Source organism: Trachemys scripta, chromosome 11 (genome assembly GCF_013100865.1).
Source record: "Trachemys scripta elegans isolate TJP31775 chromosome 11, CAS_Tse_1.0, whole genome shotgun sequence".
NCBI lineage: Eukaryota > Metazoa > Chordata > Testudines > Emydidae > Trachemys > Trachemys scripta.
The window spans coordinates 74,467,208-74,494,774 of NC_048308.1; the positions used below are offsets into that span (position 1 = coordinate 74,467,208).

A 27,567-nucleotide genomic window follows, 5' to 3' on the forward strand; every position below is an offset into this window, starting at 1 on the left:
CACCTTAGAGACTAACACATTTATTAGAGCATAAGCTTTCGTGGGCTTATGCATATGCATATGCATCCGAAGAAGTGGGCAGTAGCCCACGAAAGCTTATGCTCTAATAAATTTGTTAGTCTCTAAGGTGCCACAAGTACTCCTGTTCTTTTTACAGGACCCTCTGTTGCTTTTTACAGATTCAGACTAACACGGCTACCCCTCTGATACTCAAAATATCTCGTTACAGAATAGAAAACTCCTCTACTGGAACAACGTACTTGTCCATAGTGAGAATCACTTCCGTTAGGGTTTCACACCGTGGTGGGGATCTTGTTAGAACATTAATTCTGTTTCTTTGGATTTTTTATTATTTGAACAATTAGGTCGGTCCTTTTGTGCCATCCATCCTCAATTCATTTGTTTCTGTCACTTAAATCAGGAAATAGCCTTCCCTTGTTCCTGCTACTGATGCAGCATTCTGGAGACTCATCCTGTAGGCAATCTTTGTTGTCTGATATAGGATAATCAATTTTAAGACCAGAAGGGGTATTACAATGATCCAGTCTGACCTTCTGCCTAACTGGCTAAGCAGTAGTTCTGCAGAAAAGGACCTGAGGATTACAGTGGACGAGAAGCTGGATTTGAGTCAACAGTGTGCCCTTGTTGCCAAGAAGGCTAATGGCATATTGGGCTGCATTAGTAGGAGCGTTGCCAGCAGATCGAGGGAAGTTATTATTCCCCTCTATTCGGCACTTGTGAGGCCACGGTTGGAGTATTGCATCCAGTTTTGGGCCCCCCACTACAGAAAGGACGTGGACAAATTGGAGAGAGCCCAGCGGAGAGCAACGAAAATGATTAGGGGGCTGGTGCACCTGATGTATGAGGCGAGGCTGAGGGAACTGGGCTTATTTAGTCTGCAGAAGAGAAAAGTGAGGGGGGATTTGATAGAAGCCTTCAACTATCTGAAGGGGGGTTCCAAAGAGGATGGAGCTAGGCTGTTCTCAGTGGTGACAGATGACAGAACAAGGAGAAATGGTCTCAAGTTGCAGTGGGGTAGGTCTAGGTTGGATATTAGGAAAAACTATTTCATTAGGAGGGTGGTGAAGCACTGGAATGGGTTACCTAGGGAAATGGTGGAATCTCCATCCTTAGAGGTTTTTAAGGCCCGGTTGAGAGAGCCCTGGCTGGGATGAGTTAGTTGGTGTTGGCCCTGCTTTGAGCAGGGGGTTGGATTAGATGACCTCCTGAGGTCTCTTCCAACCCTGATCTTCTATGATTCTAACACTGGCCATAGAATTTCAGCCTGCAATTCCTGCATAAAGCCCACGTGTTGTGGTTTACCTAGTACTTCTAGTTATAGAATCTTTTAGAAGGACATCTTTACATGCTATGTAAAATAAACTAATAGCAGAAATCTTCCTGTGTAGATATTTGTAGACTGTGATCAAGTCATCTCAGCTTTCTCTTTGATAAACTAAATAGATTGAGCTGTTTAAGTCTCATTGTAAAGTAGATTTCCCAGAACTCAGATAATTTTTGTGACTTTTTTTCTGAACTCTTTCCAAATTTTTCAATATCCTTTTTAAAGAGTGGACATCAGAACTGGACACATTATTCCAGTCATGATTTTATCAAAGCTATTTACAGACGTAGTACCACCTTCCTACTCCTACTGGATATTCCCCTGCTTATATATCTGAGGATGACACTAGCCCATTTAGTCACATCATTGCACTGGGAGCTCATATTCAGTAGATTATCCACCATGATCCCCAGTCCTTTTAGAGTCAACGCTTTCCACAGTGAAGTCTTTCCTCCTGAATATATGACCTACATTCTTTGTTCCCAGATATGACCTTGCATTTGGCTGGATTAAAAGGGATCTTGTTGTTTGTGCCCAATTTACAAAGCAATCCAGATCAGAATACAATTGACTTGTCCTTATTTACTATTCCGTTTTTCCTGAAAACAATAATGATTGGTATTCTTTATGCAATCATCCTTTAATTATTTACTAACTTAATCCTGTAGCAGCCATTCCATTATTTTGTGCAGGTTTATATCAGGCTAACTGGCCTATGGTTACCTGAGTTATCCCATATAACTTTTTAAAATATTTTCCTTTGTCCTGGAAATTCACCAGTATTCCAAGATATATTGTTAATTAACATCAGTGGTTCAGACAATTCCTTAGACAATTCCTTTAAAAGCATTGCATGCAAGTCTTCCGTTTCTGCATCTTTTAAAATGTTTAACTCTGGAAGATAGTGTTTAACGATCTCTCTAGCAATAGCTAGACTATCAAATATTTAATTGTTACTGCCTTCTCTCTCCTTTCCTTCTCCTCTTACTCTGAGCAAATCAGAAGTTACTTCTAAATATATACAAATCAGCTACACAGGCCCCAGCATTCTAAATTTGTGTTCTTTTCCTGTTCATATGAAATTTGTAGTTAGGACCCTAATTCACAAAGATCCATACATAGGACAGAGAAGGGATAATATATTTGTCATGTTACTTTTAAATTATATAGGCGTTTTCTCATACTAGTAACGTTACTTGCTGTTAATTTGTCAAAAAGTAGTATCTTGGTGTTTAGTGGGTGTTTGTGACACTTCCCGGGAGTACCCAGGGTTGTGAGCCACCTTGCTATTGCCTGCCCTTAGTGTGAGGAAGCCTTGTCCGTGCCTGCTGTGGTCACCTCCCTGTCTCCCCTGGGCATGGACACAAGTACACTCCTCTTGGCTTATGGCAGCTCCACTGTCCCTCTGCAGGTTAGCGATAGGCACACACTGCAACCCCAAGCCCTCCAAGTGTCTCCCTGGGGTGTCCAGCCTCTGGGCACTCAGCATTCACAGAATTCACAGATCTGCTGCTCCCAAAGGAACAATACACCCCATTTTACCAGTTACACCTCAGCATCACTGCACTGCTTAACACACAGCATTTAGATCTGTTTATAGTGAAAACAAGTAACAGTTTGTTTAACATAGTATAGCGGTTCTATAAGTACCAAGTGAAATTATTAGAAATAAATTATTACATGTAAAATAAAACCGTAACACCTTTTACAGTCTAGATTTAATTAACAAGATACTGTCTTGTCTAATGAAGTTCAGTTCACCCAAAGTTCTTGCAGCATTTTCCAGCCAAGTTGGCTATGACCTTCCTTTCATAAGACAGAACATGCTGGCAGTTTGTCTCCTGGGTGAAGGATAATGGCTTCTTGCCAACCCAGATATATCAGAACAGTCATTTGATTTTTATTCATAAATCAGACCCCTTCCTGCTATTTGTTCTTTTCGGTAGATTTTGTAATCTCTGGTTGATTTTGCAGTCTTGACTAGTTGGTGGTTCAAGATGCAAATAGACTTTCATTGTGAGACATGCACTGCACATTACACACCTGCCAAGACAGAGAGATAAGGAAACAGTTTCATCTGAGTATAATGGCAAAAGGGAGCTCCAACAGTGTATCAGTTGGCTCAAGCACAGGACAGTCATGTGCTCGAAGAGCTGTAACACCAATCCTGCTCAGTCAAGATATACTGGTGATGTTCTACAACACTGACAGTGGCTTGTATCAACAAGGAAACAAGTTTCAGGTCCTCAGACTTGCTATGAGCCTCTAATTTGCTCTGTTCCTAGGTGAAGAAAGAAAATAAATAAAATTAAATAAAATAACAATCTGCTGTCTTTCAAAAATTAAGATAAAGAAATAAATATCATAGCCGCTCATTAAGCAAGCAAAGGTTAGATCCAGGAGTGTGTGTGTGTTTGTGTGTGTAGTCTGTCGGTTCAACAATGACATTTTCATGCTATCTCTTTTTGTGGATTCTGGAGTGACTCTGAAGTCCAAAGCATGAGGAGATCAGGCAGACAATATCATTGATGAGCCTCTTGGTAGCTATAGCAGTAGTATGACGCTTTTCCCTTGCAGCTAACAGTCGATTATTTCTGTCCTCTTCAAAGGCTTGAAAAGCTCTCAGTGCTGTGTGTTGCCCTGCTGTTCTATTTAACACAGCCTTCTAAAGATCATCTGGTTTTATTGCATCAAAGTGTATGCTGTTCTTGATGCTGTCCTTGTAGCGCTTTCTGGGGTGGCCTTGATTCCGATGTTCTTGTGCCAATTCTAATCTCCATAGAATATTTATCTGGGAAGTCAATATTCAGGCATCCTAATGATGTGTCCAACCCAACGTAGTTGGGCTTTTATCAGCATCACCTCGATGCTTATGGCATTTGACTTTTGGAGAACCTCCAGATTGGTAATTTTGTTCTGCCAGCGGATCCCCATAATGGTGTGCAGAAACCGCATATGGAAGGCCTTTAGCTGTTTGAGATGCCATTTGTATAATGTCCAGGTCTCACAGCCGTAGAAGGGAGATGTGAGCGCAAAAGCATTATAAAGTTTTATTTTTGTTGAGAGGGTTATATTGTGGGATTTCAGGACCTGTTATGTAACTTTCCTAATGACTGAGAAGCTTTCTGTATCCTGTTCATGATCTCTTCGTCAAGAGGTCCATCATTGGAGATGTTGCTGCCGAGATAGGTAAAACTGTCAACTTACTTTAGTTCGATTCCACTAATGGATATGCTAGGGGATATGGTACAGAGCGGTGAAGATGATTGGTGCAACACCACAGGTTTTTTCCAGGCTGATTGTGAGGCCAAACAATTGTGATGCTTTAGCGAAGTGATCTATGATGCACTGGAGATCTTCCTCTGTGTGTGCTAGAAGGGCACAATCATCCGCAAAGAGTGCTTCTCTTCGTAGTTTTATTACTTTTGTTTTTGCTTTAAGCCTTGTAAGATTGAAGACTGAGCCGTCATGTCTGTATCTGATGTATATGTCTCTGTTGAGCCCATTTGAAGCATGGTTGAGAACTTGGGTGAAGAAGAGGTTGAACAATACAGGGGCAAGGACACAGCCTTGTTTGACTCCATTTGAAATGGGAAAGCAGTCAGTGAGATCTCCATTAAAAAGTACCCGACCTTGCATCCCCTCATGAAATAAACGAATGGTCTTTACCAGTTTTGGTGGGCAACCAAGTTTGCTGAGGATCATCCATAATCCTTCTGTATTGACTGTATCAGATGCTTTTGTCAGATCAATAGAAACACTGAACAGATTCACATTTTGTTCGATACATTTTTCTTGTATTTGCCTGATACTGAAAATCATGTCTATGGTGCTAGGACCAGGTCTGAATCGGCACTGAGTCTCAGGTAGATTGGCTTCTGAGACAGATGAAATCAGTAGGTTCAGGAGGACACAAGCAAAGATTTTTCCAGCAACAGATAGGAGAGATATCCCACGGTAGTTATGACAGATCATTTTGCTGCCTTTATTTTTAAATAAAGGAATAATTGTAGCATCTTTGAAGTCTTGTGGCATTTCTTCGTTGTTCCAGATGTCAGTAAGGATCTTCTGGAGTGTTGTTACAACCTTTGGAGCCGCAGATTTATATATTTCTGCCAGTATTCTATCTGTGCCCGAGGACTTTACTGAGCTCATCAAACTGATTGCCTTTTCTATTTCTTCAAGTGAGGGTGGTGAGTCAAGGTGGTGCTGAATAGGCTTTTGAGCTATCTGATTAATAGCACTGGTTGCAGTTGAGGATGGTCTGTTCAGTAGTTGGCTAAAATGTTCAACCCATCTCTGTTCCGTGCCATGTTTGTCTTTGACTGTCCTGCCATCAGCCATCGTGAGCGAACCTGTGCCCACCTTTGAAAGTCCACAGACTAGCTTCAAGGAATCAAAGAACTTCTTTGTTTCATTTGTTTCTGCACACATCTGAGTGTCTTCTGCTACCTTCTCCCACCATCTATCTTGTATCAAGCGTAGTTGTCTTTGTGCCAGCAAAGGTACGAAAGTTTTAGTTCAGGGGATGAGAGTAACAGGCTATAGCCAGGATCATGCACTTTCATCAATGGCCCAAAACATTGCTTGTATGTCTTCAGTTGTTGCTGCTGCTATATAGAGTTCCATAGGAAAACTTTAAAAAAGAGAGACAGAGAGAGAAAGCAGAAGTGGCCCCATGTTGTTGCTGGCCCTCAGATCTAATTCAGGTGGCCCCCACCACTCCATTACTCCTCCTCTGCAGGAAGGATCATCTCTCAGAAGGATCATTTTGGCACCAAAGCCAGAGAAATTGGATCTAGCTACATGGTAACTAAGAGATGCCAATTAAAATAGGTTATTTGGGTGTGTTCATAAACACCCATTTAATCCACAAAAAGGGCATTTTCAGGGGCTTGTTCTATTTGTAAAGCATGGTGCAAAATCATTAGCATGGATCCAGTCACGTCCGGAGTTAAATGTATTTTTGGAGTATACAGAGTAAGGTTTTCATGTGGGCCTGAATCTTCACAATGTAATAAACCAAGTGATGGCCATTTTCTAATGCACTAGAGAGCAAGTGGGTGGAGGATTTTGTTTCACCTGGATGTAGGAAGATTTGTTGTCTCATTTCTCAGCCCTGTGCCAAGAGGTCCTTCTTGGGATCTAAATTTTGCATTAAGTGCCCTGACCAAGCATCTCTGTAATCCCTTGTCTGATATGCCTCCCTCCCAACCCCCTGCTATCTTTAAAGTTGTCATCCTGGTTGCAGTCACTTTTCAAAGATCATTTTGGAGTCCTGTCCTCTCATGACAGCAAAGTTGTGCTACGAGTGAGTAGAATCCTTAATACCTAACTAAACTCTGTTCCACGGGTCACAAGAAACTGTCTTTTCCTCCATCTTTTGCCACATACAACCCCCACCACCACCACCACCACCACACACACACATAAATCACCCTTCTGACCTACTCTGCATATCAGGAGACCTGTAAAAATCCACATTGGACGTTCTCTGTTGTTCTACACCACTCATAAAATAAAAAAGCTGCCAAGGCTTCTGTTTTTAGATCATAAAGTTGGTGCATTTCAGAAGCTTTCAGAGGTAAAAGGCCACTTTCCCCCACAAAAAAAATCTGTGCTCATTCATTCAGGCCTATGGAAACCTGAAGGATAATATGCAACATATAAAGAGATGTAGGGTAGCTACCTGGGCATTTTTTGGCACCATCACTAAGTTTTATAAATGAAACATGCATGCCTTATCAGTCCCTGTCACTGGAGGGAGAGCTGTACATACCATGCTCGTCCAGTAACACTTCAAACAATACACAACAATACAAACATCTACTCATTCATCCTTTGTTTTCCTCCCTTGAGACACACTGATTAGACATCCCATTGTAATGGAACTGCAGACTTTCCCGTTGAAGAATAGAAAAAAATGTGTTAATTTACCGTAGGGTTGCCAACTTTGTACTATTTAAAAACTGGATGCTCCAGCTGGAGTGCCGGAACCTCCCCTGCCCCGCCTCTTCCCCCTGAGGCCCCGTCCCTTCCCCTGGGGCCTTACCCCTATTCGCTCCTCTTCCCCTCTCCCCCATTGCTTGCTGGTTTTCCCCTCCTACCCCCGCCCAGGTCGGGAGGGACTCATCTGTGGAGCTGGGGCTGGGAGCTGCAGTTGCCCAATACAGGCAGGAGGCAGCCTCGGCTAAGTAGAGGCTGGTGCAGGTGATGACCCTGCACCTCCCCTGCCTGCAGTAACCAAACTTTGGGTGTCCAGTAAGTAGATCTGACTGGACACTGTCAGGTCGCCTTTCAACAGGACTTTCTGGTTGCAAACTGGACACCTGGACACCCTAATTTCTTCTAACGAGAAAATCGGCAGATCCCTCTGACCCAGCACAAGGATAATAGTTCTAAGGGAAGGCTTGAATTCTCACATCCTCCTTTGCTTTCTATTTGGTGCACAATTTGTCTTTCTGCTAGTAGTTGGGGTGAAATTTGAAGTTCTGCAATAGGAAAAGTGTGTGATCATTTCTTTTTATGTCTGATAACCTGTTAATCTTAAATGAACTAGTTCCATGGAACAACTTTGGAAGTATCTCAGACTGCCTTGTTCTCTGGGAGTGGTGTCACTCCTAGCCGGTCTTGATTGACAGGACCAGTTCTGTCTCCACAGAGCTGCAAACAGAGGTAAGACCCATTGTAAGGGATCCAAAGACGTTCCTTCTAGAAGAAAGAAAACTTTTTAGGTAAGTGAAGTATTTTCCTACTTATTTCACACACCTACCTCCATCATAATAATCTTATACAAACACTGCAATCGCTATGTGCATAGGGAGGGACACATGCAGACTGCAGCTTTTCCCCCAGGATTGCTGCCTCCTCTAGAAAAAACACTGGTAGGGGGATTAAGGATGGGCGGAAACTGAGTGTCTCCTTGCAACATTTCCTTTAACCCATTTTTAGCTGATTGGGTCTCTTGCTCCCCAACGGAATGGATTCCTCCCCTAAACCCTGTAGCTCTGTGGGGATCTACCGAAGGTAAAGTCTATCAACATGGAGACATGATATTTTTGTGCTGGCCTGGAGTCCCCCTGTGGCTCCTGCCTATCTCTACCTTCTTAGTTCCAATATAGCCACACAACAGGCTGTATCACCTTTTTACAATTAGTGGGGCTGGAGGGGGGAAACAAGGGCAATGTACGTCCCCTCCCCTTGTCTCATCTCAGCTTTCTAGTTCCTAATCCCTGCACTACACAAATCCTGACCCCAAAGAGAGTCTTTGCAAGGCCCCAAGAAAGGAGTTATGTGCATGGATCTTGTGGGAATAATATGGACTTTGGTACCCAACTACCAAGGGTTTACTGCGAAAGTATGAAGCATGTTGAAACCTCTCCTCGGAGACTGACCATGGTTTCTTCAGTTATATCAGTGCTACTGGGCAAATGAGTAGGTGTTCTGAGACTGGCTTCCTCGGATCCAGCATGGCTGCTCACTAAGTCATCAGGCTAGCTCCAGAAAGGTATTTTAAACAGTTATTTGAAAGGGAAAGCATTGCTAGGTGCTTGCATTTTGCTTCCTGTTGGCTTTTTACATTTAAAAAAATGTGTACAGATAAATTTGGAGTTAATGGGATCTGAGTAAACGTTGATTTAGATATGGGAGTAATCAGAGGTGCCGGTGGACAAACTAATTTGAAAATTCACATCTTCTGAAGGTCTACTAGCATCACACATTTGTGCAGATAATTTAGATAATAAAACCATGTTATCAAGTGCTGACACCGACTGAATTATGAGTGGTAATGACAGCAAGCAAACTCACAGATTGGGATGCTTCACTTCTCTCAGGCTATTTCATCTTCCGTCCAAATTATAACCTCTAATTTCAAAGGTGCAGACACATGCTATTGATATAAAGCTAGCAACTCTTTGCTGGTTTATCTTTTTATAATGCTATAAAGGCTGTTACATTTGGTATGATGATGATTTATATTACTATCTTTATAATAATTTTAAATTGTACTATTGTAACACTATATTGTTACAAACCGTTACTATATTCTGTAGATCTTACTTCTAATGAACATTATACATTTTCTGGGCCAAATTCTGCTCTCAGCAACACTAACATAAATGCATAGTAACTTAATTGACAGCAATGCAGTTTTCTGGGTCAAAACACTCCCCTCTATTGATGGTTTCTCTGGTGGTGAATGCGCCTCCCTCTCTCCCACCCGTCCTATTGTTCTGCCCAGAGATTTGTGCCTGAGAATTGGGGAAAGGACCAAAGGTGGGTCTGCGATTGACATGTATCTTTTATGTTCAGGTTTTTAGACTGACTATCATTGTGGTGTGTCTCCCCATCCCCAGCTGCCAATGATAAATATCTAAAATGTTGTTGGAACCTGAGACTGCATTCATTTTTGTGCAGAACACCTCTCCACACTGTGGAAAACTCCCTTTAAGACCTTGTATACACTACAGAGTTTTGTCAACAAAAGTAATCTTTCGTCAACAAAATAATGTAGGTGTACACACTACAGTGCTCCTTCCACCGACAAAACTCTCCTGCTTTGCCGACCAAAATAAAACCACCTCAATGAGAGGCGTAGAGCTTTTTGTGGCAAAGTTATATTGACAGATTGTCAGTATAGACACTGCGCTTGGTTATGTTGATGTAATAGCCTCCAGGAGGCGTCCCACAATGCCCATCCTGACCATTCTGGTCAGCAGGTTGAACTCTGCTGCCCTGCAGCCAGGTACACAGGCATCTGCCCCTCCCCATTTAAAGGCCTGGGAATTGTTGACATTCCACTTCCTGTTTGCTCGGTGTGGAGCGCTTCTATCACATCTTCCCAGCTGACTATGGCGACTCCACGCAGCAAACGCTCTCCTACTTGGAGCACACCTGAGTTGGTGGATCTGCTGGCACTGTGGGGAGAGGAGGCTGTGCAGTTGCAGCTTCACTCCAGCTGTAGGAGCTTCTATACCTACAGTCTGATTTCTCATGGCATGTTACATAAGGGTTATGGATGGGACATGCTTCAGTACCGTGCGAAGATAAAAGGAGCTGACGCAGGCATAGCAGAAGATTAGGGAGTCATATCATCACTCTGGTGCTGCGCCGAAGACCTGCCGCTTCTGCAGGAAGCTGGATGCCATACTCAGCGGAGTTTCTGGGCAGTAATCCCGATGTAGAGCTCCAAAACATTTGGCCCTTTATGGATCACACATAATGAGTATATTTGTGTTGTGCATTTGATACGTTTATTATAGTTATATATGCTTGAAATTGCGTGGAAGCAATGCGAGCATGATGCTTTTAGTATTTTTCTGTGAATATGTTAATACCATGTCACTATTGGCTTTTTAATATACAGTTTTAAACCTCTGTTGGTCTGACACTTGTGCACACTGTAGAGCTAAGTATGTTCCACACCATTTTTTGGTACTAATTGTGTTGTATTGAAATTTTAATTAGACATGTAAAGATCTCTGCACTAGCAAAAGACTATCTTGGTCCACTTGGAATATTTTCTGAATTCACTGCTATTTGCCCATTCAGTTTATTTTAAAAAGTAAACCTGAAAAATACTTTGAGCTAAAAAGATATAAGGTGTAATGTAAAGAAGGATTTACAAATATTAAGTGCCACAACACCCTGTGAACTAATTAGGTAGTATTACCTCATTTGGAAAAACTGATGCAGGTAGAATTTAAATGATTTGCCTACATTCACACAGCAGTGACTGGTAGAGGCAGCCAGGGATACAGCCTAGAACGTCTCATAAATCCCATGCTTAACCATGAGATACACTTCCCTTCATTTTTTTTTTTTTTTTTTTTTTTTTTTTTTGCCAACAGAGGCTGTGCGGTTAGTACTTCTTCCAGACTTTTACTTATGCAATCTTCATACACTGCACTCACATTAAATTGATATTTTGAACATGATAGTTAAAAGGTCTGTACTAAGGGACACATCCTGACCCCTCGATACACAGCAGTAGGAGGCCCCTAATTCTCCAGCTTATCCACTCCCAAAGATATCTAGGCTGCTACTGAAGATGAATGTGGCATCATGCCAGAGGAGAATTTTATGGCAGGATTTGAAGAAGGGCAAAGTGATTGTTTTGCAGAAGTAGCAACATAGGAGAGAATGTGAAAGTGTTGAAAAATTTTACAAATGAGCAATGAAGACTGGCACCATGTGGGGTGCAAAGAGGGCACATGTCAGTGTCTCTCTACATATCAGATGATAGAAGTGTGTGGATAGGCCTTAAAAAACCTTTCAGAGCAAATACAAGTAGCTTTGTGTTTGATTCATTGGAGTGCGGGGAGCCAGTGCAGGGATGCAAAAGGGATGTGTGAGAGACAAGATTGAGGTGATCAGCCAGGATAAAGTCTTTACAGCAGCATTATGAATAGGTGTAAATGGGGCAATATGGGATTTTTCAAGGCCAGAGAGGAGAACTTTGCAGTGGTCAACATGCAAGGTGATGAGGGCATGGGTGAGAGTTCATTATCATGATATCTGAGCTCCCCCTAAAATAAGTTGCCACTATAAGATATATTTCACATATGCTCTTTGCAGATAGATGAGTTCTCCATCACCTTGTTCTAGAAATAAAAAGCATCATTGCCTGGATTTCTTCCAGTCATTTTTCAGGGTTCTCATTATACATAAGAGAGTCTATAAATAGGTCACTAGCATGCTGGGCTTTTACAGAAGATGGAATTGCATTCTCTTCTTCGTCGGTTAGTTACAGTTCGTGTTCTGCCAGAAAGAAAATGCTGAATTTGGTCTCCATTCCCCTTTTCTATTTATATGGTTACTTTCCACAAATAGAACTGTGTATGTGATTTATTATCCCATTTTCTGTGGTGTTCAGGTTTTTACTAACTGCAGCAGATGTGCATCTGGAAAGTTAACTGATATTGTAGACTGGACAAAAGCCTTATTGTACATAGGTAATTCTCTGTGGTCCTAATTTTGCAACATTACACAGTGTCTTTTTGACTTACTCTGTAAATAACTTAGCTGAATTAATCAGTCTGCAGTTGATTACTGCCAGCCAACGTTGCTATAGTCAATACTTTTTTGAGATCTTAACTTTTTGAAAGGACTTAAATTATGAGAACATATGAAGTCATGCATATGCATGCACACATGCAACTTTACCATGATAACGTTTGAAATATACTACAAAGTTTTGTACAGAGAATCATTTCCATTCTGTAGTCTTCCATTCATGAAAATATTTGGCAAGTGTGATAATGAAAAATAAAAAAACATTATGTACAAGAAAACAGTTATACATCAGTCTTCCCTCCATCCCCATATGGGTTGACTCCAGCACAACTGCCCTGGTAGTTGTCATCACAGAATGATTTCAGTAGTAGAAATGGACAATACAATTTTGTGTGATAGCTTAGTTCTTAGCAGGTGTACTAAGTACCCACTTCCTCTTACTTTGCCTGTTTTTGGGGATAATTCACAATATATTGCTCAAGAAATGGAATTTTAACATTTGCAGTTTTCCTTTGAAATATTGTTGACAATATTAGCATATCACTGGTCTAATTTTCCTTAATAAAAACAGTTTTGTCTTTTCAGCATTTTGTAAAGAGCAATTCAAGATCATTCTGGTACTAACATATACTTTAGGAGCACCTATCTTACAACTACAGTAAAATCACGGTGTATATTCTAGAAGAATGCAAAGGTCATTAGATATTTTCTTTTTATATTTTAAAATGATTTTCATGCTTGTAGAAGGTGCCAAAATGACAGTCTGAGAAACAAGTCTTTTATTTATTCACAGAAGCTTTCCTACATTTCTAGATATTTGCATTTGTTAAGTGGTTGTATTTTATTTAGTTATATTTTATTTGGAACATAGGAATTGCCAGACTCCTGCCATTGGGGAATATTGCAATAGTTCTTACACCTTGTAAAAAATGAGTTCTATTAAGGTATTGATTAGTAAGACATTGGATAGTAAGATCAACTGAATTTATTAAACTAGATAACTCTAACTAAAGACTATAACTGCCCCTTACAGAAAGGGGTGATGTTTACCACACCAATCTCGACGTCAGTCTGCAAACTCAACTCAAGTTTGGTCACGATTTCACAAATCTTTATGTGTAACTTGTTTACCTTGTATTACAATTTGTGGTACAGCTGCATGACTGGTACCATCCAGTCATTGACATATGTCAACTTGTTGACAGTACAATTTATATCTTATATGCTTATATGTTCCAAATTTCCTCCATAACAACTTTAACCGACTTACAATAGAGCTTAGATAGTGAAAAACAAATCTTTCATATACCTGTGCTGTGAGTAATATTCCCCTCAACCATTTCCATTTTCTTGTACCCTTTCATGTGATTTCAGTTACAACTTAGGGTACGTCCACACTACCTGCCAGATCGGCGGGTAGCGATCGATCTATTGGGGATTATTAGATATCATTCAAATCTAAGAAAATCACACTTAAGGTTAAACTTAAGAGAAATGGAAACATGTTAAGGAGAGGAAATGCACAGTTAAGGCATCATATCAATGATAACACTGTCCTGTAGGAACAGCATGTAGTAACTATGCAACTGTGATTCATGCATTTTAGTATTGGTGGGTACAGATTAGATGAAACTGATATTTAAAAATACATTTGGTTGTTGCTCTCTATATTTTTTCCTCTTATTGTGTTAGTACAGGGTAGTGGTAAGGTTGTGTTGGCCCTTTCCTTCAGGTCTTGCATGTTGTTTGTGTCTAAATCTTGGCACTTCTTTCTGCATAACATCTCCAAGGGCTGATCTTTCCTCTTTATCCATCTTGGCCACCAAGTGATTCTGACATGAGGGAAGCTCCTTCATACAACTGATCACCTCAGTACAGTGTCCCAGGCTTGAGGTGCACAATCCCCGTGGCACATGCACAAATCACTTTCCTCTTTTTATGGAGAAAATATTGAACCAGATGGACCGTCTAATAACTTTTAACATATTGCTTCCCTGACGTGAAAGTGGGTGCCGAACTCTAGCTGAACTAAAATCTGATCAGATAAACTCATTTTGGTGCAGATGAGTGGGTCAACAGGTTTTGTCCATTTTTCTTTTCTCCCAGGCATTGTATCTCTGGAATCCCTTGAACAAATGTCCCCGAAGTTATAGCATTAACCCTTCCATGGTTCCTGATGAGGCACACCAATTTTCAAGACAATCTCAGTACAGTAATTCCTCACTTAACATCCTCCCGCTTAACATTGTTTCAGAGTTACGTCACTGCTCAATTAGGGAACATGCTCGTTTAAAGTTGTGCAATGCTTCCTTATAATGTCGTTTGGCTGCCTGCCCTGTCCACTATTGGAAAAGATTCTGTGGAAGAGCAGCGACTTTACATAACACCTTGTGCTATGAGGTGTGGTTCAGAGGAGGAGGATGGGAGAAAATGTGGGTCCTGTGACACTGATGGTTCAGGACCAGAAGTTTCATCCTCTTCCTCTTCCTCGTCTGACTCAAGTGAGAATGATTCTGGTGCATCCGGAACCGACAGTGGGGTACTGGGCGTATAGCTGATGGAATGTTTGGATAATACACAGTCCACTTTTTCTTCTTTGACACACCTTTCCCATAGACTCATAGACTCATAGACTTTAAGGTCAGAAGGGACCATTATGATCATCTGGTCTGACCCCCTGCATGCTGCAGGCCATAAAACCGTCCCTACCCCTTCCCTGGACTCTGCTGTTGAAGTCCCCAATCCTGTTTTAGGTGACTTCAATCGGCAGAAACCCTCCTGCTAGAGATCCCTGCCCTATGCTGCGGAGGAAGGCGAAAAACCTCCAGAGGCTCAGCCAATCTGCCCTGGAGGAAAATTCCTTCCCGACCCCAAATATGGCGATCAGTAAGACCCCGAGCATATAGGCAAGAGTCTCCAGCCTGACCCCGTCAGCCATTATACAATTTACCTACCATTTCTTGGTTTTCCTTGACTACTATGTTATACCATTAAACCATTCCCTCCATAAATTTATCTAACTTAATCTTAAAACCAGACAGGTCCGTCGCCCCCACCGTTTCCCTCGGAAGGCCGTTCCAATATTTCACCCCTCTGACGGTCAGAAACCTTCGTCTAATTTCAAGCCTGAACCTCCCCACGGCCAGTTTATATCCATTCGTTCTCGTATCCACATTAGTACTAAGCTGGAATAATTCTTCTCCCTCCCTCGTATTAATCCCTCTAATATATTTAAAGATAGCAATCATATCCCCCCTCAGCCTTCGCTTTGTCAGACTAAACAACCCAAGCTCCTCTAGTCTCTTTTCATACAACAGGTTTTCCATTCCTCTGATCATCCTAGTGGCCCTTCTCTGCACCCGTTCCAGTTTGAGTTCATCTTTTTTAAACATGGGAGACCAGAACTGCACACAGTACTCCAAATGAGGTCTCACCAGCGCCTTGTACAACGGAAGCAGGACCTCCTTATCCCTACTAGATATACCTCGCCTAATGCATCCCAAGACAGCATTGGCTTTTTTCACCGCCACGTCGCATTGTCGACTCATAGTCATCCTGCGGTCTACTAGGACCCCTAGGTCCTTCTCCTCTTCCGTTACTTCTAACCAATGCATCCCCATCTTGTAACTAAAATTTTTATTAGTCATCCCCAAATGCATCACCTTACACTTTTTACTATTAAATTTCATCCTATTCCTGATACTCCAATTCACAAGCTCGTTCAAGTCTCCCTGCAGGATATCCCTATCCTCCTCCGAATTTACAACGCCTCCCACCTTCGTATCATCCGCAAACTTTATCAGCCCACTCCTGCAATCGGTTCCGAGGTCAGTTATAAATAGATTAAATAAAATGGGTCCCAAAACCGAACCTTGAGGCACTCCACTAGTAACCTCCCTCCAACCCGACAGTTCACCCTTTAATACGACCCGCTGCATTCTCCCCAATAACCAATTCCTTATCCACCTCTGGATTTTCATATCGATCCCCATGTTTGTCAGTTTAACCAATAATTCCTCATGGGGTACAGTATCAAACGCTTTACTGAAATCCAGGTATATTAGGTCCACCGCATTTCCCTTATCTAATAAATCCGTTACTTTCTCAAAGAAGGAGATCAGATTCGTTTGGCACGATCTGCCCTTCGTAAAACCATGTTGTAATTTATCGCAATTGCCACTAACCTCCAGGTCCTCAACTAGTTTCTCTTTCAGAATTTTCTCTAACACCTTGCACACTACAGATGTTAAACTAACAGGCCTGTAGTTACCCGGATCACTTTTTTTCCCTTTCTTGAAAATAGGAACCACATTAGCTATTCTCCAGTCTAACGGGACCACCCCCGAGTTTACAGATTCATTAAATATTATCGCTAATGGGCCTGCTATTTCCCGCGCCAATTCCTTCAATATTCTCGGATGAAGATCGTCTGGTCCTCCCGACTTAGCCCCATTAAGGCATTCAAGTTTTGTTTCTACCTCGGATACGGTAATCCCCCATCCTGAATGCCCCTCTGTAGTGGTGCTAGTATCCCTAATACCTTCATTGGCCTCATTAAACACCGATGCAAAATATTCATTGAGATATTGCGCCATGCCTCGATTGTCTTTAATCTCCTCTCCGGCAATAGTCTTCAGCGGTCCCACTTCTTCTTTCTTTGCTTTCTTCCTATTTATATGGCTGTAAAACCTCTTACTATTGCTTTTAATTCCCCTCGCTAGGTCCAACTCTACACGGCCTTTGGCCTTTCTCACTCTATCTCTACATTCTCTGACTTCGCTAAGGTAAGTTTCTTTACTAATCCCTCCCCTCTTCCACTCTTTGTACGCTTTCTGTTTTTTCCTAATCGCCCCTTTGAGTCGGTCGCTCATCCAGCTCGGTCTAAATCTCCTGCTTTGTAATCTTTTTCCCTTTTTTGGAATGCAGGCCTCCGACAGCTCATGCATCTTTAACTTGAAGTAATCCCAGGCTTCTTCTGCCTTTAGATCCATTAATACGTTTGCCCAATCCACTTCCCTTACCAGTCCCCTTAATTTGTTAAAATTGGCCTTTTTAAAATTATAAACCCTAGTCTTTGACTTAATTCTGTTACTCCTCCCATGTATTTTAAACCGAATTAGCTCATGATCACTGGAGCCCAAATTGTCCCCCACTACCACTTCCTCAACGAGGTCCTCACTACTTACCAGAATCAAATCTAAAATGGCCTCCCCCCTCGTCGGTTCAGCTACCACTTGATGAAGGAATTGATCAGCAAGCACATCTAGGAACATCTGAGCCCTATTATTACTACTAGCGTTTGTGCCCCAATCTATATCTGGGAAGTTAAAGTCCCCCATAATTACACAGTTTCTATTAGTAATTACTTCTCTAAACACATTAAATAGTTCCTTATCCATATCCTGGGTCGATCCCGGCGGTCTATAGCACACTCCGAGCACTATCCCCGGAGAGGCTCTAGTAGTCCTATTACCCAGTGTGAGTATTGCCCAGACGGACTCTGTGTTATCTAATCCATCAACTATTATTTCTTTACAGCTTATTTCACTATTGACATACAATGCCACCCCCCCACCTTTACCTTTGTTCCTGTCTTTCCTAAACAGCGCATACCCCTCCATACCTGTGTTCCAGTCGTGACTGCCATTCCACCACGTTTCTGTTATTCCTACGATATCTGGTTTCAGCTCTTGGACCAAGAGCTCCAATTCCTCCATTTTATTACCTAGGCTTCTGGCATTGGTGTATAAACACCCTAATGTATGTCGTTTAGCCTGTCTCCCATTCGTAGCACTATAAGTTGCGGGCCTCCTTGCGTCCGTCCCCCCTGTCCTTCCTATGTCCAATCTCATCTCCCCGGCTATGTCTCCTCTCATTTTACTCACCTTTTCCATACTGGAATCTGGCGTGGAGATTAACTGTGCATCTCCCAACCTTCTCCCCAAACTTCCTAGTTTAAAGCTCTTTTGATAAGATGAGCCAGCCTCCCTCCCAGAAGTCTATTTCCTTCCCTACTCAGGTGAAGCCCATCCCGCGAGAACAGGTGCCTGTCCCCGAAAGCCTCCCAGTGGCCATACATCCCAAAGCCCTCCTTATAGCACCACTCTCTTAGCCAACTATTTATTCTCACAATCCTATCAGCCCTTTGCTGCCCTTCCCTCGGAACGGGCAGAATCCCACTAAAGATAATCTGAGCCTCTATCTCCTTGAGCGTCTTCCCCAGCCTAGCATAATCTCCCTTGATTCTCTCTAACGAGAACCTAGCCGTGTCATTCGTTCCTACATGAAGGATTATCAAGGGGTTCTTACCTGCTCCTTTTAGGATCCTTTTCAACCGCAGGTCCACATCGCGTATCAACTGGAGGCACCATGCAGAAGTAACATTGCTGGTATGATCTGTTGGCTCTCTCCAAATCATTGGCACTGCAAAAGGCATAGATTTCCTTTTCCTGTTCAACCACTGGCGAAGATTTGTTGCACAAGTGTTGCAGCATATGTGTGGGGCCCACCTCTTGTCCTGATCTCCAATTTTGCAGCCAAAATAAAGGTGATAGGCTTTCTTAACCATAGTGGTTATACTGCGCTTTTGTGATGCAAAAGTCACTTCACCACAAACATAGCAGAAGTTATCTGCACTGTTCACATAAGTAAGAGGCATCTCTGCTCACTTTGGCTAAACAGAAATGTGTCCCTTTGCAAAATCAAACACTGACAAATAAGAGAGCACGACACTGTATGATTTCTAGAGCTGATATAGGGCAATTTGTTCAGCAGAGTGATGTAAGCTTCATTATGACTGCATCATCCATGACTTCTAGGAATAACATGATGCAATTCATATCAGTATGATGCAATACCAGCTTCAGATTGCATCATTCATTGTTTTGCCTAAAAAGCAAGTACTGTCCAAACCCAGTCATAAATTTATTCATAGATCCAGTCAAAGATGTATTTGAGTCATTTCTGGTTTAAATTGAGATCCCTTCCCTTTATAACTCACTTATCCTCCGCCGTTCCCAAGTCAAGGGTCGTATTGACTGACCCAATAGCATATCTTGAAAACTAGAGCCAATCAACAATTTTAAGCATCATTTTCGTTCTCAGTGACCCAGAATTAGTAAAGTTTGACTACATTTATTTCAGAAGCATTTTGGCTGTAGAGCAGTGTTATTGGTGCTTAATGCATACTAATATATGTATGGTGCTGATAATACATATTATTAATATGGTATATATGTATACGCTACCCAGCATATTAGTCTACATGATACTGTAGGCAATTTAATGCAGAGTCCAGTTATGTTATTTTTATAAAAACTATTTTTAAAATAAATCTCAGGGCCCTTATTTACCAGGTATATGTTAATTTTTCCTAAAAATTAGAGATACTCATCAGAATTTATCCTCCCCTGTATAAGTCTGATGTGCCTCAGTGAATTCTACACCCTTCTACTCCAAGGTTTCTCAGTATGAATAAGATCAGTCTCTAACTTGAGAGGCATTTTTCACTCACATATATCCATGTACATATGGTATTGATACAATAATATTATTTTGCTGATCTGCCTTGACCTGTAAAAAATTTGCAACTGCAGGAGATTGGGGAGGGAAGGGTGGGAAGGTGAAACAAGGATTTTCAAAGTTAGTTCTCTTTCCTATTCTGTTTATCACTTTCTAAATTGAAAATATTATATTTCAGCTTCTAGACTCTGTTCTCATCATGTTTGTGTACATGGCCCTGGCCCAGCATGTGAGGGATGAGGAATGTGCAAAAGCTTTCAGAAAGCCAAAGTAAGCAATGTAACCAATCCTCTTTATTGCAGAAGGTAAAGGAAAAGTACCAATCACTGTATCTCGATATTTGGGCATTTTTGCTTTTTTTTTATTAAAAGGGCTGGTTTTAGACCTACTCTAACAAGCACACGAGCTACAAATGAAATTATGATCATTCATCACCACATGCAGTTTTGGAACAGTTGTTCATTGATATAAATGAAGCGGACACTGTATTTTTTTCTTCATTTTTTAAGATACCTACCAATTAAACTTTAATACACTAATAATTGCTACTACGTATTTGCTGTCATCCTCCAATAGCTCAGATAAATTTGGACATTTAGATTAGTAGGTAAAGGTAGAATATGATAAATGACCCCCAAAAATACACATCAGACTTCATAATAACACTTACGTCTTATTATTTTACCACTTACCATTTAGAAAACTCATTGTGTGGCTTTGAATAGAAACACCACACTGTAGTACTCACAGTCACACTCAAGCATTCTGTTGTTAGATGTCAGCACTGGAATAAAATAGCTTTTGGAAGCTTTCATTTTTCTGGAGAATGAAAGTTTTCCCCATTTTGTCTCCCTACGGTTCAGAGAGGAGTGGAAAAAAGCTCAGTCAGCATTCTGTGGGCTACGTTTTCTAAGCCACTCTTTGGTTTACTTGGTACAGTATTTCCAGTAGTGATTGGATCCACAATTGCTACCATTGGTTAACAGTATGCTGACCCAGGTCGATACTGGATTGTTTCTCTAAAGAGTAGTGCCCCAGAGAAGAAGTGAAAAAGAGAGATGGAAGGAATTAACTGGTCACTTCTCAGAGGATGATTGAAGACTGCTGACATAGATTCAATAGCACTGTAAGAGTATGGATGTTAACAGTGAATGGTAGCTGCTGTCCATTCTGTACAACTAGAGCAAGGCACTGGCTTGAGCCCTCTGGACTTTCAGATGTCATGTATAAGTATTGTGGGATGTTTGTTTGGTGCGTGGAACATGCCCCTTCTGTCTCAGTTGAGCTTTGGAAAAAGTGTGTGTCTTTATGGATTCTTTTTCCAAAAGAAACATGAAGATGTCTTACCACTGTGACCTTTGAGGATGTGCACTGGAGCAGGCCTGTTGTGTGGGTGTCATTTGATACTTGTAAGAGTAGCTGACATATACTTGTGTTCCGTGGGCCTGAAAGTACATGGTGGACCTACTATGTGATGGAGCAACCTCTTTGGTGAAAGGGGAGTGTTCATTGTGGCTCAATATGGCCAAACTCCAGAGTAACTAGGCTCCCTTCTGAAGGGAGCTGAAATATTCCAAGTAGCCTGTTCACAAGCATAAGAATCATCTGGATATTTGAAATGTTCCAGAGTGAATTACCTAGGGATGGGTGGATTCTTTATTACTTGAAGCCTTTAGAACATAAGAACGGCCATATTGAGTGAGATCAATGATCCATCCAGCCCAGTAGCCTGTCTTCTGACAGTGACCAATGCCAGATGCCCCAGAGGGAATGAACAGAGCAGGTAATCATCAAGTGATCCATCCCCTGTCACCCATTCCCAGCTTCTGGAAAACAGAGGCTAGTGACACTTCTTCCCTGCCTATCCTGGATAATAACCATTGATAGACGTATCCTCCATGAACTTATCTAGTTTTTTTTTAACCCTGTTATAGTTTTGGCCTTCACAACATCCTCTGGCAAATAATTCCACAGGTTTAAATCAAGATTGGATGGCTGCAAGATCCAGTTTACAAAACCAGTGATCTTCCCCTTCAGAACTAAGGTCTCTGAGGTCTAGGATGGGCTTAGAGCCTTCTTGATTTATTAAGAAGTTCCTGCAATAATACCCCTTTTTCTATTTTGCTCAGAGATATTATTTGCCAGGAAGAACTGGGTTTCTTGCTGTTTCTCCCTGAAGTTGCTGTCCTTGAGTGCAATCTCAGGGAGAGACAATCTGAAGGAATCTTTCTGAAGTGTATTTTGTATCCATGCTGGATAACACTGAAGACCCATCTGTAAAATAACCAGAAATAGGGCAAAATGCTATTAGTATCCATGCAAATGGAAAATTCTCTGAAGCAGATAAGGCCAAAGAGAGGGGACCATTATGCTCATCTTGTCTGACTTCCTGCATAAGAAAGACCATAGAATTTTGCCCCATAATTCCTGCATCAAGCCCAATAACTTGTGCTTGAACTAGATTAGAAAGATATCCAAGGCGAAATTTTCAAAAGTACATAAGTGAATTAGACTCCTAAGTCCCATTTTTCAAATTTGAAATGTAATCAGTTTGTGACATCTGTTTTTGTTAAGTCCATACTTCCTTCTAATAACAAACCAGTCCATTTGTGAATCAAGCCCATTAGGTGTCTAACTGCCTCTTTAGGCACCTAAATCGAATATTTAGGAGCAAATGATGTTCTCAAAACCACCACTCAGCTGCTGCCTAAACCTGTAGGTGCCTACATTCCTATAGGCATCTAAGTTTCTGCTGGTGGATATGCACAAAGCTGCCTAAATCTTGCTGACATCCACAGCTAATGGCCTGCTCAGAACCCTCACTCTGTCCAGAGTCCTGGCGAGATTCTCAAACTCAATGTGTGGAGGAGAGCAGACTTTGATAAAATTATTTTTTAAGACTTCTGCAACCAAAGAGCCAGCCACGGAAAAGCCAGCCCAAGAAAACCCAGCTGCCACCCTACCTAAGTTTAGCATAATTGACACTGTTTTATATTGTATTGCATTTACTGTATTAAAATGTTCTATGTGTTTGAATGGTGTTAGTAGGATTCTACATTATTTTATTCTATGTTTTATGTGTAAAATGTGTACTGTGTAAACTGTCATTGTAAAAAGGTACACTGTTTAGGCGAAACGAGTGTTATCATAGGCAAGAGTGGTGAAGTGAACGCATCCCCCCCCTTATTCCATTATTTCTTATGGGGAAAAATTCCCCACTATACGTCGTTTCGGTATCCATTGCCCTTTTCAAGAACGCAACCCCAACCTATACAGGGGATCCCCTGTAAATAAATATTCTTTTTTGAGAGATGGCACATGTTTTCCCTTCGTGGTACTCATCAGGACGGTGCAAGTGCCCTCTCCTGACTTGTGTTGCTGCATGATGATCTAAAGAGTGGAGCTGCCCCAGACCTCCCACAGCTCCTTCTGACCATCCATAATGGATAGTCAGAGCCTGTCAGCTTGCTGCTGTGGTTTTTCTCACTCTAGCAATAGTAGCACTGTACCTTAACGTACGTTAATGGGGGTATTCTTTGTTATTTCTTTGTTATTTCTCAACTTTTGGGCATTGGATCTTTTCTATACGAAGTGTGCCATTGACTGTCATCAGGGTATGCCTCGTGGTTTTAAGCCTTGTGGCAGCTGCAAAAAATCAGTATGGGTGAGTGACCCTCATTCCAGGTGCTTAAAGTGCCTTGGTGAGGGTCACGTCTGAGACCATTCCCAGATCTTCAGCGACTTCAAACTCTGGCCAAAAAAAGACAGAGGTTCAGACTGTATCACTTTCTCATGGAGGCCATCCTGCATCCTCTTCTAAACCTTCCCATTCATAGCACGCAACCAAGTACTTCTACCTCGGTTGAACTTTGTGGAGAGTCGGCATTGATCCCATTTCCAGTACCGAGGAAGAAGCCAAGCTCCTCTGCAAGGTTGAGGCTCCCACTACTGTCCACCAGTAAACAAGCAAGAGGACAAGGTAAGAGCATCCACTGGGAAGAAATGCTCCTTGTTACCAACCTTTTCATCTCACCAAGTGCCATCGGCACTGGTGCCCAGGCTATCGAGACCAACCCCCACTGCGATACCAATTCCTTCGAGGCAACAACAGCTGCATCAGGGAAGTTTCTCGGTACTGATGATCCTGGAGTCTATGCCGCAGCATGGGACCTACTCTGTCTGTTGGTGATGGATTCTCCAGTAGTGCAGGAGACAAACGAGCTGGTACTGCTTGATCCTCAGACTTCATCTACCGACTTACCTCCAAGAAAGTTTCAGCCCTTGATGCTGAGGGCGACTACTTTAGAGTGCCCAGCACTTTGGCGCACAGTACAATCAAAGGGTAAACCCAACATGCTATCCCTAGTACTGACATCTCCAGAGGGATACCACCAGATTTCAGCACTGCCTCATACAGCACCTCCGTGGTCAGGCGACTCGGCGTCCTCCTCAGAGTCTGAGCTTGGGTCCCATGCCCTTCGCTTCCAGGATAGAAGGTGACACCTTTGTCACAAGAATTGTGCTTCTGGTACTCATTGGATGTCCTGAGATGTTCCAGAGACTCTGCTCCTTGGAGCAGTTGGGGTCCTATATTCTACCAATGGCCTTTCTGGGAACCAATGGGGCTTCCATCCCAACCACCACAGTCCTCCACAGTTCTGCTTTCATTTAGGTTCCCAAGCAGATGCCAGATGAAAGAGGCTCATGACCTTAGCCCAGGTACTGAGCAGGAACCTCAAGAGATCAGAGATCAGACCCTTGATCCAACTCAGTACAAGAGGCTGAGTCTCAACCTCTTTTAACTCCTCCTCCTTATCACCTGTTGAGGCTGTGGTGTCTGGGGACTTTTCACCTGCTCAGGACGACTACCAGGAGTTACTGAAGGGAATAGCTACCTCTCTTGCTATTCAGGTTGAGGTGGGTCTGGAGAGTTCCCATAGGCTGGTGGATATACTGGGTTCAGCAGGACCTTATTGAGAGGCTCTATCTATAAATGAAGCCATTCTAGAACCCACAAAATTTTTGTGGCAAACTCAATCATCACTGCCACCGACAGCGAAGAAGACCGAAAGAGGGTACGATGTCCCTTTCCAGGTCTATGGACATTTTTATACACACCCTTTACCAGATTCTTTAGCTGTCTTGGCAGTGAATGAAAGTGCACATTAGTCTTTCTATCTCAAAGAGACTAGACTTTTTTGGTAGAAAGATTTATTCCACAGCTGACCCACAACGTTATACATCTCTAACCATCAAGCCTTGCTGGCCAGATATGACTTCTCCTCTGGTACAATGTACTGAAGTTGGCATACAGGTTGCCAGAGGATGCCAGGCAGGAGTTTGAGGCCTTCTTAGAAGAGAGCAAACTGGTGGCTAGGATCGCTTTACTTGCTGCATATTCACAGCCAGAGCCATGGCATCTTCAATAACTGTGCAGAGATGTGTGTGGCTTTAGTTGCAGGGCCTCCTGTTCAAGAGCTTCCCTTTGAAGGACCTACACTCTTATTGCAGAAGATGGATGCACTGTAGTGGCAAGGATTCATAGGCCATGCTGAAATCACTGGGAATTTACAGTCCTTTCCCTAGAATAAAACAATTATTTCCTCAGTGTCGCCAAAGATACCCACTTTTCCCACCTGTATAGCCTGACCACCCAGAAAATGGGGAGGCGGGGGCGGGGGACAGAACCACAGGTGAAGACCTCAACCTCCTCAGTTTTCTTCTACACTGGGTAATTCAAGACAGCCTGGAAATCCCAAACTTGACTGCCTTGTCGAGGACAGAGTATCAGATTGTTACATACTAGCTTCTCCTACCCTGTTTTTACAAGCAGGTTGTCCAACTTCCTCCGTGATTGATCCAATATTACCACAGCTCAATGAGTTCTCTGCACTGTGGAACAGGGATACACCCTGCAGTTTATTTCCCCCTGTCCCACTTCAGCGACAACTCTCACAAGGCTGTCCTCCTCCAGGAGGCCTAGTCTCTCCTCCATTGGAAAGCTGTAAGGTTCCCCCTCTCCACCATGCTAAAGGTTTTCTATTCACATTACATCCTGATCCCAAAGGCAAAAGAAGGATTCAGACACATCCTAGACCTGCGGAATTTGAACGAATATATAAAGAAAATAAGGCAGTGGTTCTCAACCGGTGGGTCTTTCAGGGGGTACATCAACTTATCTAGATATTTGACTAGTTTTACAATAGGCTACATAAAAAGCACTAGTGAAGTCAGGAGAAAATACAATTTCATACAGACAATGACTTGTTTATACTGTTTTATATACTATACCTGAAATGTGAGAACAATATTTATATTCCAATGGATTTATTTTGTAATTATATGGCAAAAATGAGAAAGACAGCAATTTTTCATTAATAGTATGCTGTGACACTTTTGTGTTTTTATGTCTGATTTTGTAGTTTTTTAGTGAGGTGAAACTTGGGGGTATGCAAGACAAATCAGACTCCTGAAAGAGATACAGTAGTCTGGAAAGGTGGAGAGCCACTGAAATAAGGCTTCACATGATCATCCTAGCCTCCATTATCCCCCCTCTGGATCCCAGTGCCTTGTATGTTGCCTTGTATTTCCATGTGGTGATCCGTCAAAGCCATGGGAGATTCCTAAGTTTTCTAGTTAACAACACCCGTTATCAGTTTACAGTCCTGCTCTTTGGCCTGTCCGCTGCCCTGCAAATATTTACAAAATTCATGGCAGTAGTGGCTGCATTCTTAAGGAAAGCAGGGATGCAAATACACCTCTACCCCGATATAATGCTGTCCTCAGGAGCCAAAAAATCTTACCGCGTTATAGGGAAACTGCATTATATTGAACTTGCTTTGATCCACCAGAGTGTGCAGCCCCCCCCCCCCCCCCCCGGAGTGCTGCTTTACCGTGTTATATCCGAATTCGTGTTATATCAGGTCGCATTATATCCTGGTAGAGGTGAATTTGCTTACCTGGATGACTGGCTGGTATGAGGACAATCCAGGTTCCAAATAGAACTCAGTCTAGGCAGGATCTGATCTGTCTTCAGCGTTCTGGGTCTGCTGCTCAACAAGGACAAGTCTTCTACCGAGTCAGAGAATAGAATTTATAGGGGCACCCCTGGATTCTACAGTAGCCAGGATGCTCCTACCTCAAGCCAGATTCCAGACAATGTTAAACATTTCCATACATTTCAAAGCCTATCCAATCACAACAGTAAGAAACTGCCTCAGACTACTGGGGCACATGGTTTCCTGTACATATGTGGTTTGGCATGCCAGACTTCTTAGAAGGTTGCACAGCTGGTTAAAGTCAGTGTGCTCCCTGGCTCATCACTTCTTGGACACACTGATTCAGGTATCTACAGGATTCCTAGTCTCCTTGGACTGGTGGATCCAGCCAGCTTGTGTATGGGAGGTCCCTTCACCCCTCCTTTGCCCACATTGGCTCTGGTTACAGGCGCTTCTTCTGTAGGTTGGGGAGCTCATTTAGGAAACCTACAAACTCTGGGTCTGTGGTCTCATGAAGATTTGGCTCTCCACATAAACATGCGGGAGTTGTGAGATATTCATCTATCCTGTCATGCTTTTCTCCCTCACATCAAGGGATAGGCTCTGCAAGTCCTCATGGACACACTACAAATAGACCAGGAGGGACCAAATCAGATGGTCTCTGTCAAGAGGTGACACATTTTTGGG

General features: G+C 42.3%; 1 protein-coding gene across 14 annotated transcripts in view; it reads left to right on the forward strand.

Annotated features, from left to right (window-relative positions):
- The window catches only part of ADARB1 (adenosine deaminase RNA specific B1), a 238,339-nt gene that overhangs the window by 124,400 nt on the left and 86,372 nt on the right, over positions 1-27,567 (forward strand). For 5 of the 14 annotated variants that reach the window (XM_034786332.1, XM_034786335.1, XM_034786345.1 and 2 more), the window contains one exon: positions 20,061-20,152. The exons of 5 other annotated variants lie outside the window; for them this stretch is intronic. In XM_034786332.1, coding sequence (XP_034642223.1) covers positions 20,119-20,152 — 34 coding nt within the window. In that variant the 5' untranslated portion in view covers positions 20,061-20,118. Of the gene's footprint in view, positions 1-8,006; positions 8,080-13,040; positions 13,056-20,060; positions 20,153-27,567 lie in introns of those variants that run through there. 4 more of the 14 variants (XM_034786344.1, XM_034786338.1, XM_034786340.1 and 1 more) reach the window with 2 other exon arrangements.